This window comes from Oculina patagonica, chromosome 6 (genome assembly GCF_052425735.1).
Source record: "Oculina patagonica isolate OP01 chromosome 6, crgOcupat, whole genome shotgun sequence".
Classification (NCBI taxonomy): Eukaryota; Metazoa; Cnidaria; class Anthozoa; order Scleractinia; family Oculinidae; genus Oculina; species Oculina patagonica.
Window position 1 is genome coordinate 29206994 of NC_135763.1, and position 16855 is coordinate 29223848.

The 16855-nt window shown below is 36.1% G+C and overlaps 3 protein-coding genes across 3 annotated transcripts; all 3 read right to left on the minus strand.

Moving 5' to 3' along the window:
* Positions 1 to 3302: 3302 nt before the first annotated feature.
* Positions 3303 to 5764, minus strand: LOC144657994 (uncharacterized). The gene is made up of 3 exons (XM_078518325.1): positions 5678 to 5764; positions 4482 to 4852; positions 3303 to 3624 (listed from the first exon to the last, which is right to left on the minus strand). Exons 1-3 carry the CDS (start codon positions 5762 to 5764, stop codon positions 3303 to 3305), a joined length of 780 nt encoding a protein of 259 aa, XP_078374451.1.
* Positions 5765 to 9023: 3259 nt separating this feature from the next.
* On the minus strand, positions 9024 to 11307 carry LOC144656096 (collagenase 3-like). The gene is made up of 4 exons (XM_078516322.1): positions 11305 to 11307; positions 10068 to 10456; positions 9514 to 9838; positions 9024 to 9094 (listed from the first exon to the last, which is right to left on the minus strand). The coding sequence occupies exons 1-3, from the start codon at positions 11305 to 11307 to the stop codon at positions 9598 to 9600; spliced, it is 633 nt and encodes a 210-aa protein (XP_078372448.1). The 3' UTR covers positions 9024 to 9094; positions 9514 to 9597.
* Positions 11308 to 13692: 2385 nt separating this feature from the next.
* LOC144657995 (collagenase 3-like) lies at positions 13693 to 16425 on the minus strand. The gene is made up of 4 exons (XM_078518326.1): positions 16339 to 16425; positions 15139 to 15527; positions 14166 to 14482; positions 13693 to 13697 (listed from the first exon to the last, which is right to left on the minus strand). The coding sequence occupies exons 1-4, from the start codon at positions 16423 to 16425 to the stop codon at positions 13693 to 13695; spliced, it is 798 nt and encodes a 265-aa protein (XP_078374452.1).
* Between the last annotated feature and the right edge of the window lie 430 nt (positions 16426 to 16855).

Here is a 16855-nt window from a genome sequence, read left to right on the forward strand (position 1 = left end):
ATATGGACCTGATCAGGAAAGGATATAGTGTTTATGGTATTGTTCGTTTAGTTGAACCTTCAAGTTCGATTCGAAATTTGCACGTGCGAACTGAATGCCTGTTGTGCAGAACAAGTAGCTGCGTACATATTTCAAAATAATTGAAAAGGCAAATTGGCTTTTTTTTCTTTCTAGAAAAGGTTACAAGGTGGAAAAGGTGGGCATGTCGCAGCCTAGTTAAAGTTATGCTTTCAATGGGCTTTTCTTTAATCACAATATTAGACTATTGATTTTAGCGATAAAGACCGATTATTCTTTCTTTCACGATAAAAGAAAGTAACAAAAAAGGTCGTCAGGATTTACAAACGTACATCGTGTTTAGACTAACTTTCAAGGCTTAAGTTCTGATTCTCCGTAGTAAATAACGACGTGAAATCCAGAAGAGCATTAAACAAGTTCAATATTTGCCCAGAATTTAGGAAATGCGTTTTACAATAACACATTGGAATATCTTTAATTTGGAACAGCTAAGTTTACATGAATTATTAAACTTGAATTATAAAAGCAAAACACTTAATGTTTCCGAAAATAACAGCAAATGTATCCGCTGGTAGAAGATGTAACATTTGAAGCACATGTGCACAAAATGACATATTATAGATATTGTTATATTAGAACAAGCAAATTTGTGCAAAATTTTTGATATGTCGGTAAACAGTGTAATCGCGATTCTCGAACTCTCGATTTCTCAAACCCGTTTTTGTTTTCCTTGGACTTTCGAGTAATCGGTATTCCATGTTAATAATGGCCATATGCGACAGAATCTCATAACCTTTTTTTGCAAGGGGTACATTTTTGCCGTTTTTACACGATGCGAGATACTTTGAAAACATCTTTAAATTCTTCGATGGTCAACCACTTTTGGGTAATGTCATATTGGATCACAAATTCATGATCAACAACAGTCCATTGAGAGGTTTTTAAATAGCACCTCTTCTGCCTGAAACTAATATAAGAAAAAAAGAGAAGAAAGGACAGCACAAAAACCAGCGACCCTTCGAAAGTCGCGTCAAAATTTGTGATCATTCATAAAATCAGGGATGCGTTGGGTTTTGTTAGTACTGTTCAGTTGTGCAGAAGTTTTTTGAAAATATACATGGCACTTTTTTGCCGGAAAAGTGCAGTATTAGAATTTTTTAATTCTTTCATGCTCCATGTCGACGCATGCTTTGTAAAACAATTAAAACGCTTACTAAACCAATCCATTGTTCTCAGTTTTCAAAAGGCGAAATAAAAATGTACAAATTGCCCCTAGAAAAATGCTACATCATACGTTAATTGCATTTGGAGGTGGTACAATTTTATTTTTAAATTTGCACGTTTACAGTAATTAGCCTGTACTGTAAACGTGCATTATAAATAATAGCTCCTCTTCAGGTAAGGTGGTGGAAAGGAACTATTGGAGATGCAGTTTGGAAATAAAAATGAAAACATTCCAACGACAACGACCCAGTTTTTTTAAGGCTGCATTATTTATAAAACTGTCTTTGACTTAAGCTAGAATCCTTAAAACTCATGCTCCCAATCGTGAATGGATAAAAACAAAACAAAAAAAATAGTTAGTGGAATCACGTACAGAGTTTGCATTTCAGTAGAATCCTACGCAGTTTCTCGAGCTTTGGAGGGAAGAGAAAATTAGTTGAGAAATCGAAAGTAAAATTGCAATGTTCGCGTATGCAATTCTTAAGCATAGAAAAACGACTCGCGAAATCCAGGGTAATAAAGATCTTGATTCCACTCCTCTTCCACTTATTATTTATTTTCTGTTTCTTTTTTTGACAACAATACGATACTTTATTTAAAAGATGAAATGTAAACGTGGGAAATATTTCTTTCGTTTAGCGTTTTATTCATCTAATCAATATAGACTGCCAGTAAAATGCTAAATATTTGAACACCATCTTTCTGACGCAAACATGCTTTCAGATATGTAGCTTTTATTTCTTTCATTCCGTTTCACTTTTAAAATAATAACAAAGATAACATTGACAGTTATTATCTGTGTACACTGCAGACAGCCTAGAGGCTTGAAAGCACATCATAACCAATCTGTAAAAAAGGAAAAAAAACATTGCAAAATTGTTGTTTAGTTGTGACTTTTTGTTGAAGCAAATATACGGAAAACACGTGAAAACGGAATCTTCAGCAGCAGCGCCATTAACAACAACAGCAGCACTGAACCGATCGCAGCAACACAACAGCGGTTTTACATGAATAGAGTATTCCAGATGTTTTTATCTTTTATATACTAAAAATCTAAGAAAAACGTGAGCCAAAAAATAAAGCATACATAAATAACGAAAGAAAACCGAATCTTATGTCATTATCCGTTAAAGTGACTGTGTCACGGATTTAATTAAGGCACGGGACATGACCATAAAAGTCGGTGAAATATTAAAATAAACCCGTAAAACTGTGAAGGAACATTTCAATAACATAGCAAATACGAAAGAAGGTACGGATTGCCAAAAGTGGATTGCGATTTGGACTTTTGAAATGTTATTGGGCTGAAAAGTTTTCAAAGTAACTTTAAATTATATAAAGTCTGGGAGATACATTTGAATGCATTGGATTGGAAGCTTTTGTTTTGTTATTTAGATTTTTTTAGAAGTACCGTATTTACTCAAAAAAGCGCCGCCCCGAATAAGCGCCGCATTTGGGACAAAAAAGTTAATAAGCGCCGCCCCAAATAAGCGCCGCAGTCCCGATGCGGTGCTTATTCGAGGAATTCCGTTTATCTAAAAACAGCACTACAAAGCAACTCTTAAACAAACTTGGACATTTTTTTCCATAAGAAAAGATGTCTTGCAGTTCAAAGTGATCGTTCTACTGCTCGCCCATTAGTCTTTCTATCCAGAATTCTTACAATACGTAGTTCTGTAATGTTGTGAAGGTATCGATCTTTGCCAGGACGGCTAGTGCCACTTCTCTCTTCCGCAAGAGACGAATGCTGACAATCAAAAGAAGCTATTTTCAATAACTGTAAAAGATTAGATTCTTTGTGGCGTCCAAATTTTAAATAAGCGCCGCCCTCAAATAAGCGCCGCCCTCGAATAAGCTCCGCACTTGAGGCGCGAAAAATTTAATAAGCGCCGTGGCGCTTATTCGAGTAAATATGGTAATTTATTTGTAAACATTTAGTTTCATAGCAAGTATTTGGCAATACTTTATAAAGTAAATTTAACTCAGGGGTGGCACAGTCCTTTTAGGTTTTATGATTATATATACATACACTGCACATGCCATATCCAACTTTCGATGCCCTAGTGAAACAGGTATCTTATTCCAGCAATGTCCTCTGCAGACAGCTTCGGGATACCTCGTTTGGGTTCAGGCCACATAACCGAGTCCTTTCGAGTAGAATGGTGCAAACCCAAGGCGTGGCCGATTTCATGTACGGCGTTGTAAAGCAGCCCTTGAGATTTGTTCCAGAAGCTTCCTTTCTCTGTGAAGTACTCATCATCATCAAAATGAATTCGTCCATCGCGTGGTGGGAACGAATGGGCTACCATGCCACCTTTTCCGTCAAAAACAGTGGTGCACAGTGGCTCATATGGCGTTCCAGAATGCCTTGTCTTGCCAAAACTAATGAAAAAATTATGAAAAAACACGTTAAGTAGGAAAATAAACAATAAATAAAACAAACAGGGAAATAAAATGGAAACAAACAAATCAACAAAAAACAAACTAACGAAAAAATATCGTGCAAGTCCACTGATGTATCTTTTAGGCGAAAGGACTGAAATAACTAATATCTTCTATACCCTGTTTTTAACGAGGACGCAGAATTTGCTCCCACGGACCCCAGAACCTTTTACATTTTTTTAAGCAAAGGTCTCCAGTTTTGCCCAGGAATGCACGTTAGTATTTTTTACAAAGTACTTCATTTCCTACTGGGCGTTTAGGCATTTTCATACACTTCATATTTAATAAATTGTGTGTGTTATTAATAAGGACACTTTGAGATGCCTTTTATGATGAAGCTGAATCTTATTAACTTGCATTTCTGGACATATCATCATCATCATCATGTTTTTTTTTTACCCCTTGGATTTTAGAGTAGCTTGTTCAGCTACACAGCACGATGGGCAAAGACCAGACCACAACACCGGGGACTCCATGCCCTACTCTTTACTTCCCCTGCTGACCATAACACTGAAGATGCAGGAGACAGGGCCTCCGGTTTATCGTCCTTATCCGAGAAGACTAGAATATCTAACCATTTGCGGATGTCATTGCAAAGGCAGCAAATTCTTCTCAGTTAGTTTAAGACCCTGAGTATCGGTCCTGTCTAGGACTCGAACACAAGAACTCCCGCACGGTAGTCCGGCGCTCTATCAACTGAGCTAACCGGTCCAAACAACACTTCTAAATTCCAACTCAATCTAAATTCCAACCGTGTCTAAATAAAGGTATTTTTTTTTCTAGACTGTTTGGCATACCTTATTTTCAAGTCAGCGTCAGACGTGTACTTGGTCTTAATAAACCTCAGTTTTGGTGCCGCATCACTCCAGTATTTAAGGGCTCTATCAATGATTCTTATCTGCTCGTGTTCTGGCATATCCTCTCCTTGGTAGAAAAAATATTTGAAAGTAGACTGGCGCCATGGTTTGTATGCTGTGTATCGCTTCACTCTTCCCATATCTACATCAGGGACTCCACAGCGAGGTTTCTTCATCTGTTCCAAGGTCTCGTCGTCTAGGTCGCCGGTCACAGCCAGACCAAAGAATTCCTGGAACCTTTTGATCGCCGTTTTCATGTTTTGATTACCAGATCGGGTTGTCGATAGGTAATTGTATTGCTGAAGGTATTTCTATTAAACAAAATAAATAAATTAGGAAGAAGGGTAAGACATCCCACGGTGTTAAAAATATAGACAGTATAAAGTATTTGTCTGAGGTTTTTTTCGCCAGTTACGATATACCTCTTGCTGAACTAAATTGCGTCTACACAAGCATTTTCTTCGGTGGTATTTTGTAACCGAGTGTCGCCCTTTTTCGAGCATTAAGTCAACTTTACACTTTTCAAAGCCTGTACATCTGTGTACGACGTTAAATCTCCTGGGCTTCAAAAAACAACAAGAACAAAAACAAAAAAGGAGATTTAACATAAAATCCGAAAAATTGGAATGTCAACTAGGTGGAATGTGCTAGTTATAATTTTACTGGTGAAAAATGTATCTTATAGTCTAAAGGTATGCTTTTCTTGGGCTCGTAGTTTTAATTGTTATTTATAAGGTTCCGTTTAAAACACATACAAACTAGCAGAGAAGAACATATCTTTAAGTTTTGACGCTGGCCTTCCCTCGCCGCGGAAGATTTACGTAGTTATTAAAAAAATGTAATATATCTTTAGGGGACACTGTCACCAGTTTCACTTAAAAAACTCAAGAGCCTAAAAGCGAAAAACAAGTTAAGTCTGATTTTTTCAACTTTTGTCATTGTGGACTGGAAAAACACTTAAAAATACAAAATGTATTATGGCACCCTTCTTCCTTCAACGACAATTTATTTAAATTGTCTTCTCTATGTACTAGCTGCATTTCATGTACGAGAATACCCATTCGCCAATTTTAGCACTTTTCACCGAAAAACATTTAAATTATTCCCCGTGAAAGTGTCCCTTTAACAAACCTTACCAAAGCAAAATCATTGTCATCGTTTTCTACTTCGCACAATGCGGCGCGAGAGGCGATTACCAAGACGAAAACAACTGGGAAGATCATATCGACTGGTCACTGGAACCTGGTATATGATAACTTGATCTTATTTCAAATTTTATTTCCTTTTAAAAGAAAATGTACTGCAGCTTGTCAAACACAGACTTCGCGGATTCTTTGTATTGAATATAATAGGCTGGACTTGAGAGGCGATTACCAAGACGAAAACAACTGGGAAGATCATATCGACTGGTCACTGGAACCTGGTATATGATAACTTGATCTTATTTCAAATTTTATTTCCTTTTAAAAGAAAATGTACTGCAGCTTGTCAAACACAGACTTCGCGGATTCTTTGTATTGAATATAATAGGCTGGACTTGAAAATTAAAATTATTAAGTAGTTTCATTAAATGAAACTGCTGAAATATTTTGTTGACAATAATGTTGATGTTAAGTTTAGAAACATTTTTGGTATTAAACAATTTGTACGACAAGAATGACAAACTTTGTAAAAAAAATATTAAACAAAACACATTTTATATAACCTTAACTTTATCATTTCACCACAAATAATACATGGCTCTTGAGCACTTCGTATACTTTGAATTTACGTTCTATTTATTGATTATTTTTTTAATATTTCATGCCGGTGCTAGTTTCATGGAGAAATCAAGTGCTTTAGGTTTTATTTTTTTATTGGTCCAGTTGTCCATAAGGTCAATATACAAAGGATATATCTTTACGGGATGTCATTACAAGGTTTTTAATTTCATTATAGGTGGTCTAAAGATCGATAATTTTTACTTTCTTTATCAAACAATGCAATTCATAAAAAATAAGAGGTTTACGAAAATCTTGGTTGCTTTTTATTTTTTATTAAACAATGAATGCGAAGACTCTTAGAATACTTATCGAATGTACATACATTTGATGAGAAGAAAACACTTAAAAAGTAAATTAAATCTCTTATTTTTTTATTAGTTTTAGTCATTTGTTTAATTATCTGAAAGTTCGGTTGGAAATTTATATCACAAACAGAATTTTTTTCAAGAACAATATTATCACTTATTTTTTGTGATATTTTGGATGGAATAAAAATTGATCCTAACCGTTTTATACAACATAAACTTACTAAACTTAACCACAAATATGAAAATTTCTATTTTTATTGTTGTATATGGCCTGAATTTGACCATCAGTACTCTTAATTGAATGATCCTGAACAACCCAAATCTCTACCGTTTTTGTTTGCTTTAGAAAAAAAATTAAATAAGCGCTTTTTCCTTTGCTGGTAATTATTATTTGTTCAGTTTTACAGAAGGGTAAATTGAAAAATTATATACAGTTTTCTAACATTAAATTTCATTATCAACTTTTTTTAGCTACATTATAGAGCGTTCTTGTATTCGATCCACCACATCATAAAACCGATACTGAAAAATTGTGCTGCAAATAATAGATTTTCGAGCATTTCTTATAAAATGACCGTTTTGCTACTTTCTGGATATGGCCATGAAATTTTCTTCAAGTGCTATACTTTGATCAATAAAATGCTGAAAAAGCTTTATATAAAAGATTCTCAAATATTAGTATCTAGCAATTGTTTAGTTGTTCATAAGGTCAATAAAACGATAATGTAAATGGAATTTTTAATATGTTTTTTCTCGGGGTTTTGTAGGGGTAATAGTACAAATACCACAAATTGTGGCGATTGAAGTAGATCTTTTTTTAAGTTAATTTCCTTGGTTATATTATAAAAACATCTGCTGTCACAATATTCTGTTCTGTGTGAATGTGTATTTCGTATGTCTTACGAAGGACGAAACTTATCCATCCTAAATGTGAAGTTATGAAAATATGAGAACCATGTGTTAGCGTGTTGTGAGCGTGCTATCACCTTTGTCAATGTTTTCCCGTGGAGGGTCACATATTTGAACTGCGAAATGAAAAAAAAAAAATAAATGCAAAAAAGATCCTGGCAGTTATTAACGCAACTAAAGCATTTCTGAAAACGAAGCCTGAAATAATCAGGCTTGCTGAGATTCGAACTCTGACCTCTGCGATTCTGGTGCAGCGCTATTACCAACAAGCCAACTGGGAGCTAGTCATTGAATTGGTTCGTAATATACCCAGGAAAGATGAAGATGAAATTATGAATATATGAAAAGCATATATTTGAACTGCGAAATGAAAAAAATGATCGCAAAGCGCATCTTTTTCGAAACTGCTTTAGTTGCGTGTGCGTTATTAACTGCGAGGATCTTCTTTACAATTTCCATCCTAAATGTGTTTAATATACTATATTATACAGTCTGAGAAAAGGCACCACCATTTTTTTTATTTTGGTTTGGCCTTAGTTAATTCAAATGCTGAGTGCAAAAATGTTTCAATGTATAACATATAGAATAGCGACCTTTAAATTTGACTACGAGAACGAGATTTAGTACGTGTACGACTTTGGAATTTCGAGACAGTTCAGCTGACAATTGCATCCCCCAAACTATAACTCTTTCCTGTTGCTTACTAACGCAAAAATTAACGTTAGGGATAAGATTGGTGTGACAAGAGATTATAGGGGGCACACGAATTTGGTTTATAAACTCGTACTGGTACTCAATTTCGTACTCGAAGTGCAATCTAAAGGTCGCTAATACCAACTGCTGGGTAGCAAATGTTTTTTGCAATATTTCTGTATCGTGCTTCATAACAGTTCAGATGTTCGGGAAATAGAGCTGGGGAGAGGGAGAGGGAGAGAAGTACGCTTAAAATAAGTTTATTTGCGTAAAAATGTTCTTTTATCAATGCTTTCGTACAGAAAATCACAATTCAAAGACGCGGATAAACTGAGAGCAATTTCTGTACTAACACCTCAGTAACGAGATCAACCTCCTTCCCAGGGACTACTCCGCTTTCAAGATGGCGGCTGGGTGCGATCAAAACTAGGCGGTTGCCTGCGAGCAGGCTCTCTCTTCGGGACACGCGTGCTCGCTTCGTTCGCGTCGTTGCCCCAGAATGGCTTACGTTGCCCCGAAGAGAGAGCCTGCTCGCGGAGTAAACTGGCGGTTGTAAAATGAACCCTTGAGAGTAAGCATATTTATTGATATGAGTTGTCTTGTAAAAATCGTGATCAATAGGCGATGAACGTCTTCGAGCTGCCAATATGATACATGTATATTATTTCTGCAAAAGTAGCCGTGTAACGAGAAAGGAACATAAGAAAGGGTAGAGGAGCTTGGTTCTCAGGTATTATACTTATTCCAACAAATAATAAAATCACAACTTTTTCATTGAACTACAAGCGTTTTTATTGACATTCAATTTCATCCAGTCTCAGTTCCATTTGGAAAAAAGCTTCATTCTTCGAACTTTGACATCATCAAAGGCATAATCAACCTAAAAATAATAATATTTATCATTTTTAGCGTGAACTGTATTTCTTTATCTTTAAAGTATTTATTAGCAAACTTTAAAGCCTTGCCCCTTTGTAGAGGTAGAAAAAGTAATCATTTGCCCAATTCACCTTCGGTAAGATTCTTTAACACAAAGTCAGGATTTTGCCTTTTTACTTTAATAAATCCTTAGATAAATTGGTGGGTCTTTTCATGATTTTTTTAAACATGTAAACAAATAGTTAATGATAAATTGTCCTACCCTTTTCTATATTCAAAATCGTGAGCCAATTAATATTCCTCTTGCCCGAACAGTAAATCCACTCTACGTCCAATAACGGAAGAATCCATTCCCTTCAGGGTAATTTTCTGTTACACTATTTTTTAGTGGCTTACATAATTCACGAATGGCATGATACATACCGTATAAAGACCTGATACGGGCAATGTCGTCTGACTGCAACACAGGTCTACCATATTCAGAGGCCGGCCACATCACTGAACCCTTTACGTTTGAGTGAGTGAGTCACTCATCACTAACGCATGACCGATCTCATGGACAGCAACATGAATCAAGCTTTGTTTACCCCAAAAGGCTGAACCAGTCTCTGAAAATTTCTCATCATCATCGAAGTGAAGTCGGCCATCTTCTGGATAAAAAGCGTGTGCTAGAACGTTGCCTTTGCCATCAAATTTTGAATTACACCGACCTTCCCCAGAGACACCAGCGTGACTTCCTTTGCCAAAACTGAAAGAGAGAGGCTTCTAGCTTAAAATGATAATCGCAAATAAAATAAATGTATTTAATTTAACTTGAAACAATAATTTTTGTGTATCTTTGAGTTACATCGAAATAAGGTCCTTTTAGACACACCATTGTATGATTTAAGATACCCCACTTTGACTCCCTCCCTTCTTTCGTCCAAACACACTCCCTATCGAATCCTTCACATACACAAATTAACATAACACAAAACCTGATTTTCAATTCAGCATCAGAGACTGAGTATGTCCTGGAAATCCTCAGTTTTGGTGCCACATCACTCCACATTTTGAATGCCTCGGCAAATATTCTGTCCTGTTTGCTGTGTGACAAATCCTCGCCATAAGACAAATAGTATTTGAGATTTGTTTTGCTCCATTTTGGCCCACGGTTTGTTTTATATCGTTTAGCGCGTATGCGCTCGCCATTGAAACCAACATCCGGGACTCCACATCGTGGTTTCCTCATCTCGTAAAGTGTCTCTTCGTCCAGTCGTCCAGTAACAGGTAAACCGAAGAATTTCTGGAATCTTTTTATTGCGGTTGTCATGTCATGGTTCCCTGCTCGGGTTTGAGAGATGTAGTTGTAGTCTGTGAGATATTTCTTTAAACGAAACAACAGAAAAAGAATGTACCTTAATACATGAGGTACGCGGTACGCATATTTCACGACACTTAATTAAATTTCGCGATTTTGCAAAAATTTTCATATTTTGAATCACTTTCATTTCGCGTTTTTGAGTAAGACACAATTTAATACATTTCCTTGGCAATATTATCTAACATACCCTTGAATTAAATAAAACGACTTCACCAAAGGAACAAAAACAAAAACGCAAGGGCGGAACTAAATCTCGGCAATAGCAACAACAGAGCAGTTCTCACATTGTCTATAAGTAGGACGTGCTTGTACTTGAGTTTTTGTTCTTGAGTCAATTGACGGCAACATCCATTTCAATTAAAATTCCTTCCTTCGGTGGTACTAAACTTATTCTTTCTTATTTCATAATGTGAGTCACTTAATTTTCGCTTCACGTAATGTTCGCACCACTTATTGTTCGCGTCCCTTTAATTTCGCGCTTTTTTTGGAATGGCGAAATTAACGTGTCGCGAAAATTTCATGCAATAAGGTATAACGTTCAATCCAAACAATACAAGAATTGAACCTAAAGAAAGTTGTTTTCGCGCTGTGACAACCTTTCTTTACTTGGAAAATTTTTAAGAAGGGAATTGTTGTATAATATGTTAAAAAGTATTATTTTGTTAAAGTCATTTTAAAGGACTATTCAAGATTATATGCAGTGCTTACGCCATCTGACATTACTTATAATTAACTCAACTACAGTAAAAAGGTTCCTTTGGAAATTGCTCAACATTTTTTGGCAGACTAAAAATCCGAATTAATGCCGCTTATGTCGATAGTATTTTTCTAAGGGGTAAATCAGGTCATACCATTGCGAAATCTTCATCACTTTCTTCTTCCTCGCAAGCAGCCCCATGGAAAACTAGCAAAGACACGAAAATCACCGGGAGAAACATGTTGATCCGTTTGTCTCTTACGAGCAAATCATGTGTTAAAATTGCAGGCATGTAGTTCTTTTATTTTGAAAAACACTTTAGCAGCTGCTCGCTTGTAAAACAGGCTGCTTAAACATAACTCAATGAGAAGCAAATAAAGCTCGTTTATATATATCGTTTGTTTTAATTGGTATTTACCCTTGGTCGGTTATTTTAACTAAGTGAGTAAACAGTAATTTTGCAAAGTTGTCACGAAAAAGGCAGACGTTTTGAACAACTATTTTCCATAAAATTTGTGAAGAGTTATTATGCGAAAAATAGGAAGAGAACAAGACTAGAACTCGCTGTCAATCTGCCTGCGCTTCGATTATAGGTGTGGGAAGCAGTTAGGATATTTAGGGAGAGGGAATGGGGAGGGTAGAATAAGAAGAAGAATAAGAACTTTAATAGTAAACTCCCCCACAGGGCTTTTCAGTAACTATTTACAATAAAAAATAAAAACTACTTATCTCTAATATTTACAAATAAAATTGAAATTAAATAAAATAATGATTAAAAGTTTAAAAGAAGATGATTCCTAAGGTTTGTTTTAAAAGCGAACAGAGATTTAGCGTTTTTGATTTTAATATCAAGGCTGTTCCATAGGTTTACGGCTCTGTATGTGAATGTTCTTTGGCCTGCTGCGGTCTTGAACAGAGAAAAAGTGTAGTGGTCTATAAAGTAAAAACTTTTTTACGAATGGTATCCCATTAGCCTTATAGGATGGTATTTTAGAGGGGCCTTTCCCCTTTTGTGGTTGTATAGTGGTTTTCTGTAGAATGTGGTTACGGTTATCTAAATTAAAATAAGAAAATTCAAGAATGAATGATATCCATGCCCTCCACCTAGCGATGCAATATTATTTTGTGGTAATTGCAAAACCAAGTTCGCTTCGATGGAACTTTTTTAAAATAAAATCATGTGCAAAGTTATTCCAATAATCATTGTTCTATTAATTAAAATGCGCAAACACTAGCGCAGTTTCATATAAAAGCCTTTTGTTTGCGATGCCGCAGCGCCGTCCTTGGCAGTTGTTTAATCAGAGGCGGCGACAAAATTGTATTGCTCTGTTGGTTTTAAAAGTCTCATCTACAATGTACTTACAAGTTAAAGCAGAGTGATTGAATAAAAAAAAATAAATCACAAGCTTTTAAACGAGAAAAATAAATGAAGTAACATTATATTTCGTACAATTATAAAGTGGCTGTGTTTAAAGGACCTTTGAAACAACTATTACAAGGGGTCATTACTTGACGACTAAAACCGATAAAGGGGAATTTTACAAGCAAAGGAATTTGACAAAGTGGAAACCTTTTTTTCTATTTGTTTTTATTTGCCTTGCTTCACAAGGCTCATTTTATGTAAATTTCACAATGTGCACTAAGAAACAATGTTATATGGCCTAAGACTGCCTTTTTTATTTACCAACCAAACTAATAATGACCCAAAAGCTTTGGAATGCTATTTTTCGACCAGAACCCTCTAATGAACTATATGGGAAGTTTCTTTTTGTTTATTGTATTTCAGTTTTCGTCGTCGGTACTTTTAAGCACCGGCAACGTTTCGTTTTTGGTGCTGAAAAAACCTCAACGTTACGCTACCTTAGACCCGGTTCAGACGCCGTACTTTTCATGAGCCGCACTCAATTCGAATTTGGACCGACCCAAATTGACAAAAGTACGACCCTTGATTCAGACGCCGTACTTTTTGGCCGTTCCGAGGCCATTCCTAATACAGTTTCAATAAAACCAGTCAAACTTCTGGCAAAATACATTATAATAATTTATGAATTAGGATCGGCACATGAAAAGTACGGCGTTAGAATCAAAGCCGTTCCAAAGGCGTTCCACAGGCGAAATTCTCGGCCAAGTCAGGCGGGAAGAACGGGTGAGCCGTTCCAAATTGAAATAGCCGTTATAATTTGATTCAGACGCCGATCTTTTCATGTACTTAATTCAAGTAATTAGGTTCGGCTCATGAAAAGATCGGCGTCCGATCTGAACCGGGCCTTAGTGAAGTTGGCTTCAACTTTTACCCCCTAACTTGTTTCTTCTTTATGGCCAACGCCTTTTTGCAAAATAAAATGACTGTAATTTTGTTATAGTTTGTGTAATTTTCAGTAAATTCAGTGCATTGATACTTAGGCTGCAAAACAAAATAGTCACACAACTCTTTTATTGAACTTCGAACGCTTTTATTGACATTCAATTCCATTCAATTTTAGTTCCATTTGAATTGACAACAAGCGTCATTCTCCGATCCTGGATATCATCCGACCCATTTTTAACCTACAACCAAAAAAAGAAGAGTAATATAAATCATTTTTAACGTGAATTAAGGTGCAACACTTGCACTGTAAAGTATTAAATAGTGAAATCCAAACTCTTACCCCTTTGTATAAAATTTTGACAGAACAGGTAACCATTTGCCTTATTAACCTTCGATAAAATAAGATAATCCTATAAAAAAGTTGTGATAATGCATCTATTTTAAACTTTATCACTGAAAGAACAACTTACAACACCTTAAAATCCTTAGATCAATCGGTGGATCTGTTTATAATATTTTAAATACTACAGGTAAATAAAAGCCTTCATGACAAATTGTTTAACCTACCAACCATTTTGATAGTGCAGCCTAAAAAACGTACCAACACACGCCCAAAATGGGGAGAACCCCTTCCCTCCAGGGACAATTCTTTTTACACTATTCTTTTTTTAATGACATACATAATTTATGACTGGCATGCAACATACCGTATAAAGACCTGATACCGGCAATGTCGTCTGAATGCAACTTGGGTCTACCATAGCTAGCGCTCGGCCACATTACTGCACCCTTTACGTTAGAGTGTCTAAGTCCTAATGCATGACCAATCTCGTGGACAGCGGTATAAATCAAGCTTTGTTTTCCCCAAAAAGATGAACCAGTCTCCGAAAACTTCTCATCCTCATCGAAGTGGAGTCGGCCATCTTCTGGAAAGAAAGCGTGAGCTAGAACATTGCCTCTGCCATCAAACTTAAAACTGCACTGCCCTTCACCAGAGACACCAGCGTGGCTTCCTTTGCCAAAACTGCAAGAGAGAGGCTTGTAGTTTTAAATGACAATAATCGCAAATAAAATAAATATATTTAATTTTTAACTAAGAATAATTTAATTTATGTATCTTTGAATTACCGTATTTTCTCGTTTAAACGCCGGGTACCGAATAAACGCCGGGTCTCCAAAGTGGAGTTAAAAATAGGCCCCTCGTTATAATAAGCTGAAAAACAGTACCGTTTTGTTTCTTTGTTTTTAGTTAGTTTATTTTGGGTCATTTTTCTTGTAATTCACTTTCATATCATAATAGTTTAAATTCTTATATTTGTTAATAGATTTTTGCTGAGAAGAACTACCATGGATTAATTAGGTCATCTATCTATATAAGGTATATTAGCCAGATACATTTTTGTCAAAAATAATCAATAAAACCGTTGCTTAATAAATACCCGGCAGGAATAAACTGCACCAGTCAAATAAACGCCAGGTTTACCAGGCTAAGTTTGAAATAAACGCCGGGTGTGTTTAAGCGAGAATTACGGTACAGCAAATTAGATCCTTAGACACACAATTGTAAGATCTGAGGGTCATCCCACTTCGATTCCCTCCCTTCTTCCACCCATTAACCACCCCCCCCCCCCCCCCCCCCCCCCCCCCCAACACACTTAAATTAACATAAAAGCACAAAACCTGATTTTCAAGTCAGCATCAGAGACTGAGTATGTTCTGGAAAACTTCAGTTTTCTTGCCACATCACTCCACATTTTGAATGCCTGGGAAAAGATTCTGTCCTGCTTGCTGTGTGACAAATCTTCGCCATAAGACAAGTAATATTTAAGACTTGTTTTCCTCCACTTTTGGTGCCAGGTTGAATATCGCTTAACGCGCATGCGCTCGCCATTATAACCAACGTCCGGGACTCCACATCGTGGCTTCTTCATCTCGTAAAGAGTCTCTTCGTCCAGCCGTCCAGTTTCAGGTAAACCGAAGAATTTCTGGAATCGTTTTATTGCGGTTGTCATGTCTTGGTAACCTGATCGGCTTAATCGTGAGATGTAGTTGTAGTCTTTGAGATATTTCTAACAAAACAACAGAGAAAGCATGCACAACGTTTAATTCAAACATTTCGAGAATCGTATATAAAGAATGTTGCCTTTGCGCTGCGGAAAACTTTTCTTTACTGGGAAGGTTTTTAAGAGGAGAATCATATTTTTGAATAATATATTAATTTTTTTTCTGTTAACGTAATTTAAAAGGAGTATTCGAGAATCACTAGGTAGGTATTAAACATTATATGGCATGCTTACTTCATCTGACATTACTTAACTTTTTTAGAGTTTCAAAATCCGAATTAATACCGCTTATATTGATAGAACTTTTCTTTAAAGGTGGATTTCCACTGACGCGTTATTTCTTACGTGCGTTTACGTGCGTGAAAAACTTTGGAGACAATGTATGAAGGGCTTGCGTAAACGTTTAAGCAAATCGTTCATACATTGTCTCTATTTTTTTTTTCACGCAAAAAAAAAAAATCATGTGCAAATTAATCCCAAAAAATATTGTTCTTTTAATTAAAATGCGCCAACACTAGCGCTGTTTCAAATGAAAACCTTCTGTTTGCGATGCCGCAGCACCTTGTTTCGCAGTTGTTTAATAAAAGGCGGCGACAAAATCGTATTGCTCTGTTAGCATTAAAAGTCATATCTACAGTATACTTGAATTTGAAGTTCAAGCAGTGTTTGAACAAGAAACAAGAAAATTACAAATAAATGTAGAAACGTTTAAGCAAATCGTTCATACATTGTCTCTATTTTTTTTTTCACGCACGTAAACGCGCGTAAAAAATTACGCGTCAGTGGAAATCCACATTAAGGGTAAATCAGGTCTTACCAAAGCAAAATCTTCATCACTTTCTTCTTCCTCGCAAGCAGCCCCATGGAAAGCTAGCAAAGACACGAAGATCACCGGGAGAAACATGTTGATCCGTTTGTCTCTTACGAGCAAATCATGTGTTAAAATTGAAGGCATGTAATTCTTTTATTAAATTAGATAAAAATAAAGCGCAATTAATATCGTTTGTTTTAATTGTTATTTACCCTCGGACAGTCATTTTACCCAAGTGGGTAAACTTTTATTTTGCAAAGTTTCCATGCCGGTTTTTTCGGAGAAAATGTTGACGTTTTGTCCAACTATTTTCCATAAAACTTGTGACGAGTGGTTATACGAAGGTAGAATCGTAAGAGAACAAGACTAGTAATCGCTCTCAAAAATGTTATCAGTAGATTATATCTTGTAAAAGACGCATCGTCCCGGCGGGGGTTGGGATATTGGGGGGAGTGGTAAGGGGTTAGCGGTCTTCCTCTTTTGTGATTGTATGGTGCACGTGAACATCCGAATGTGGTTTGAT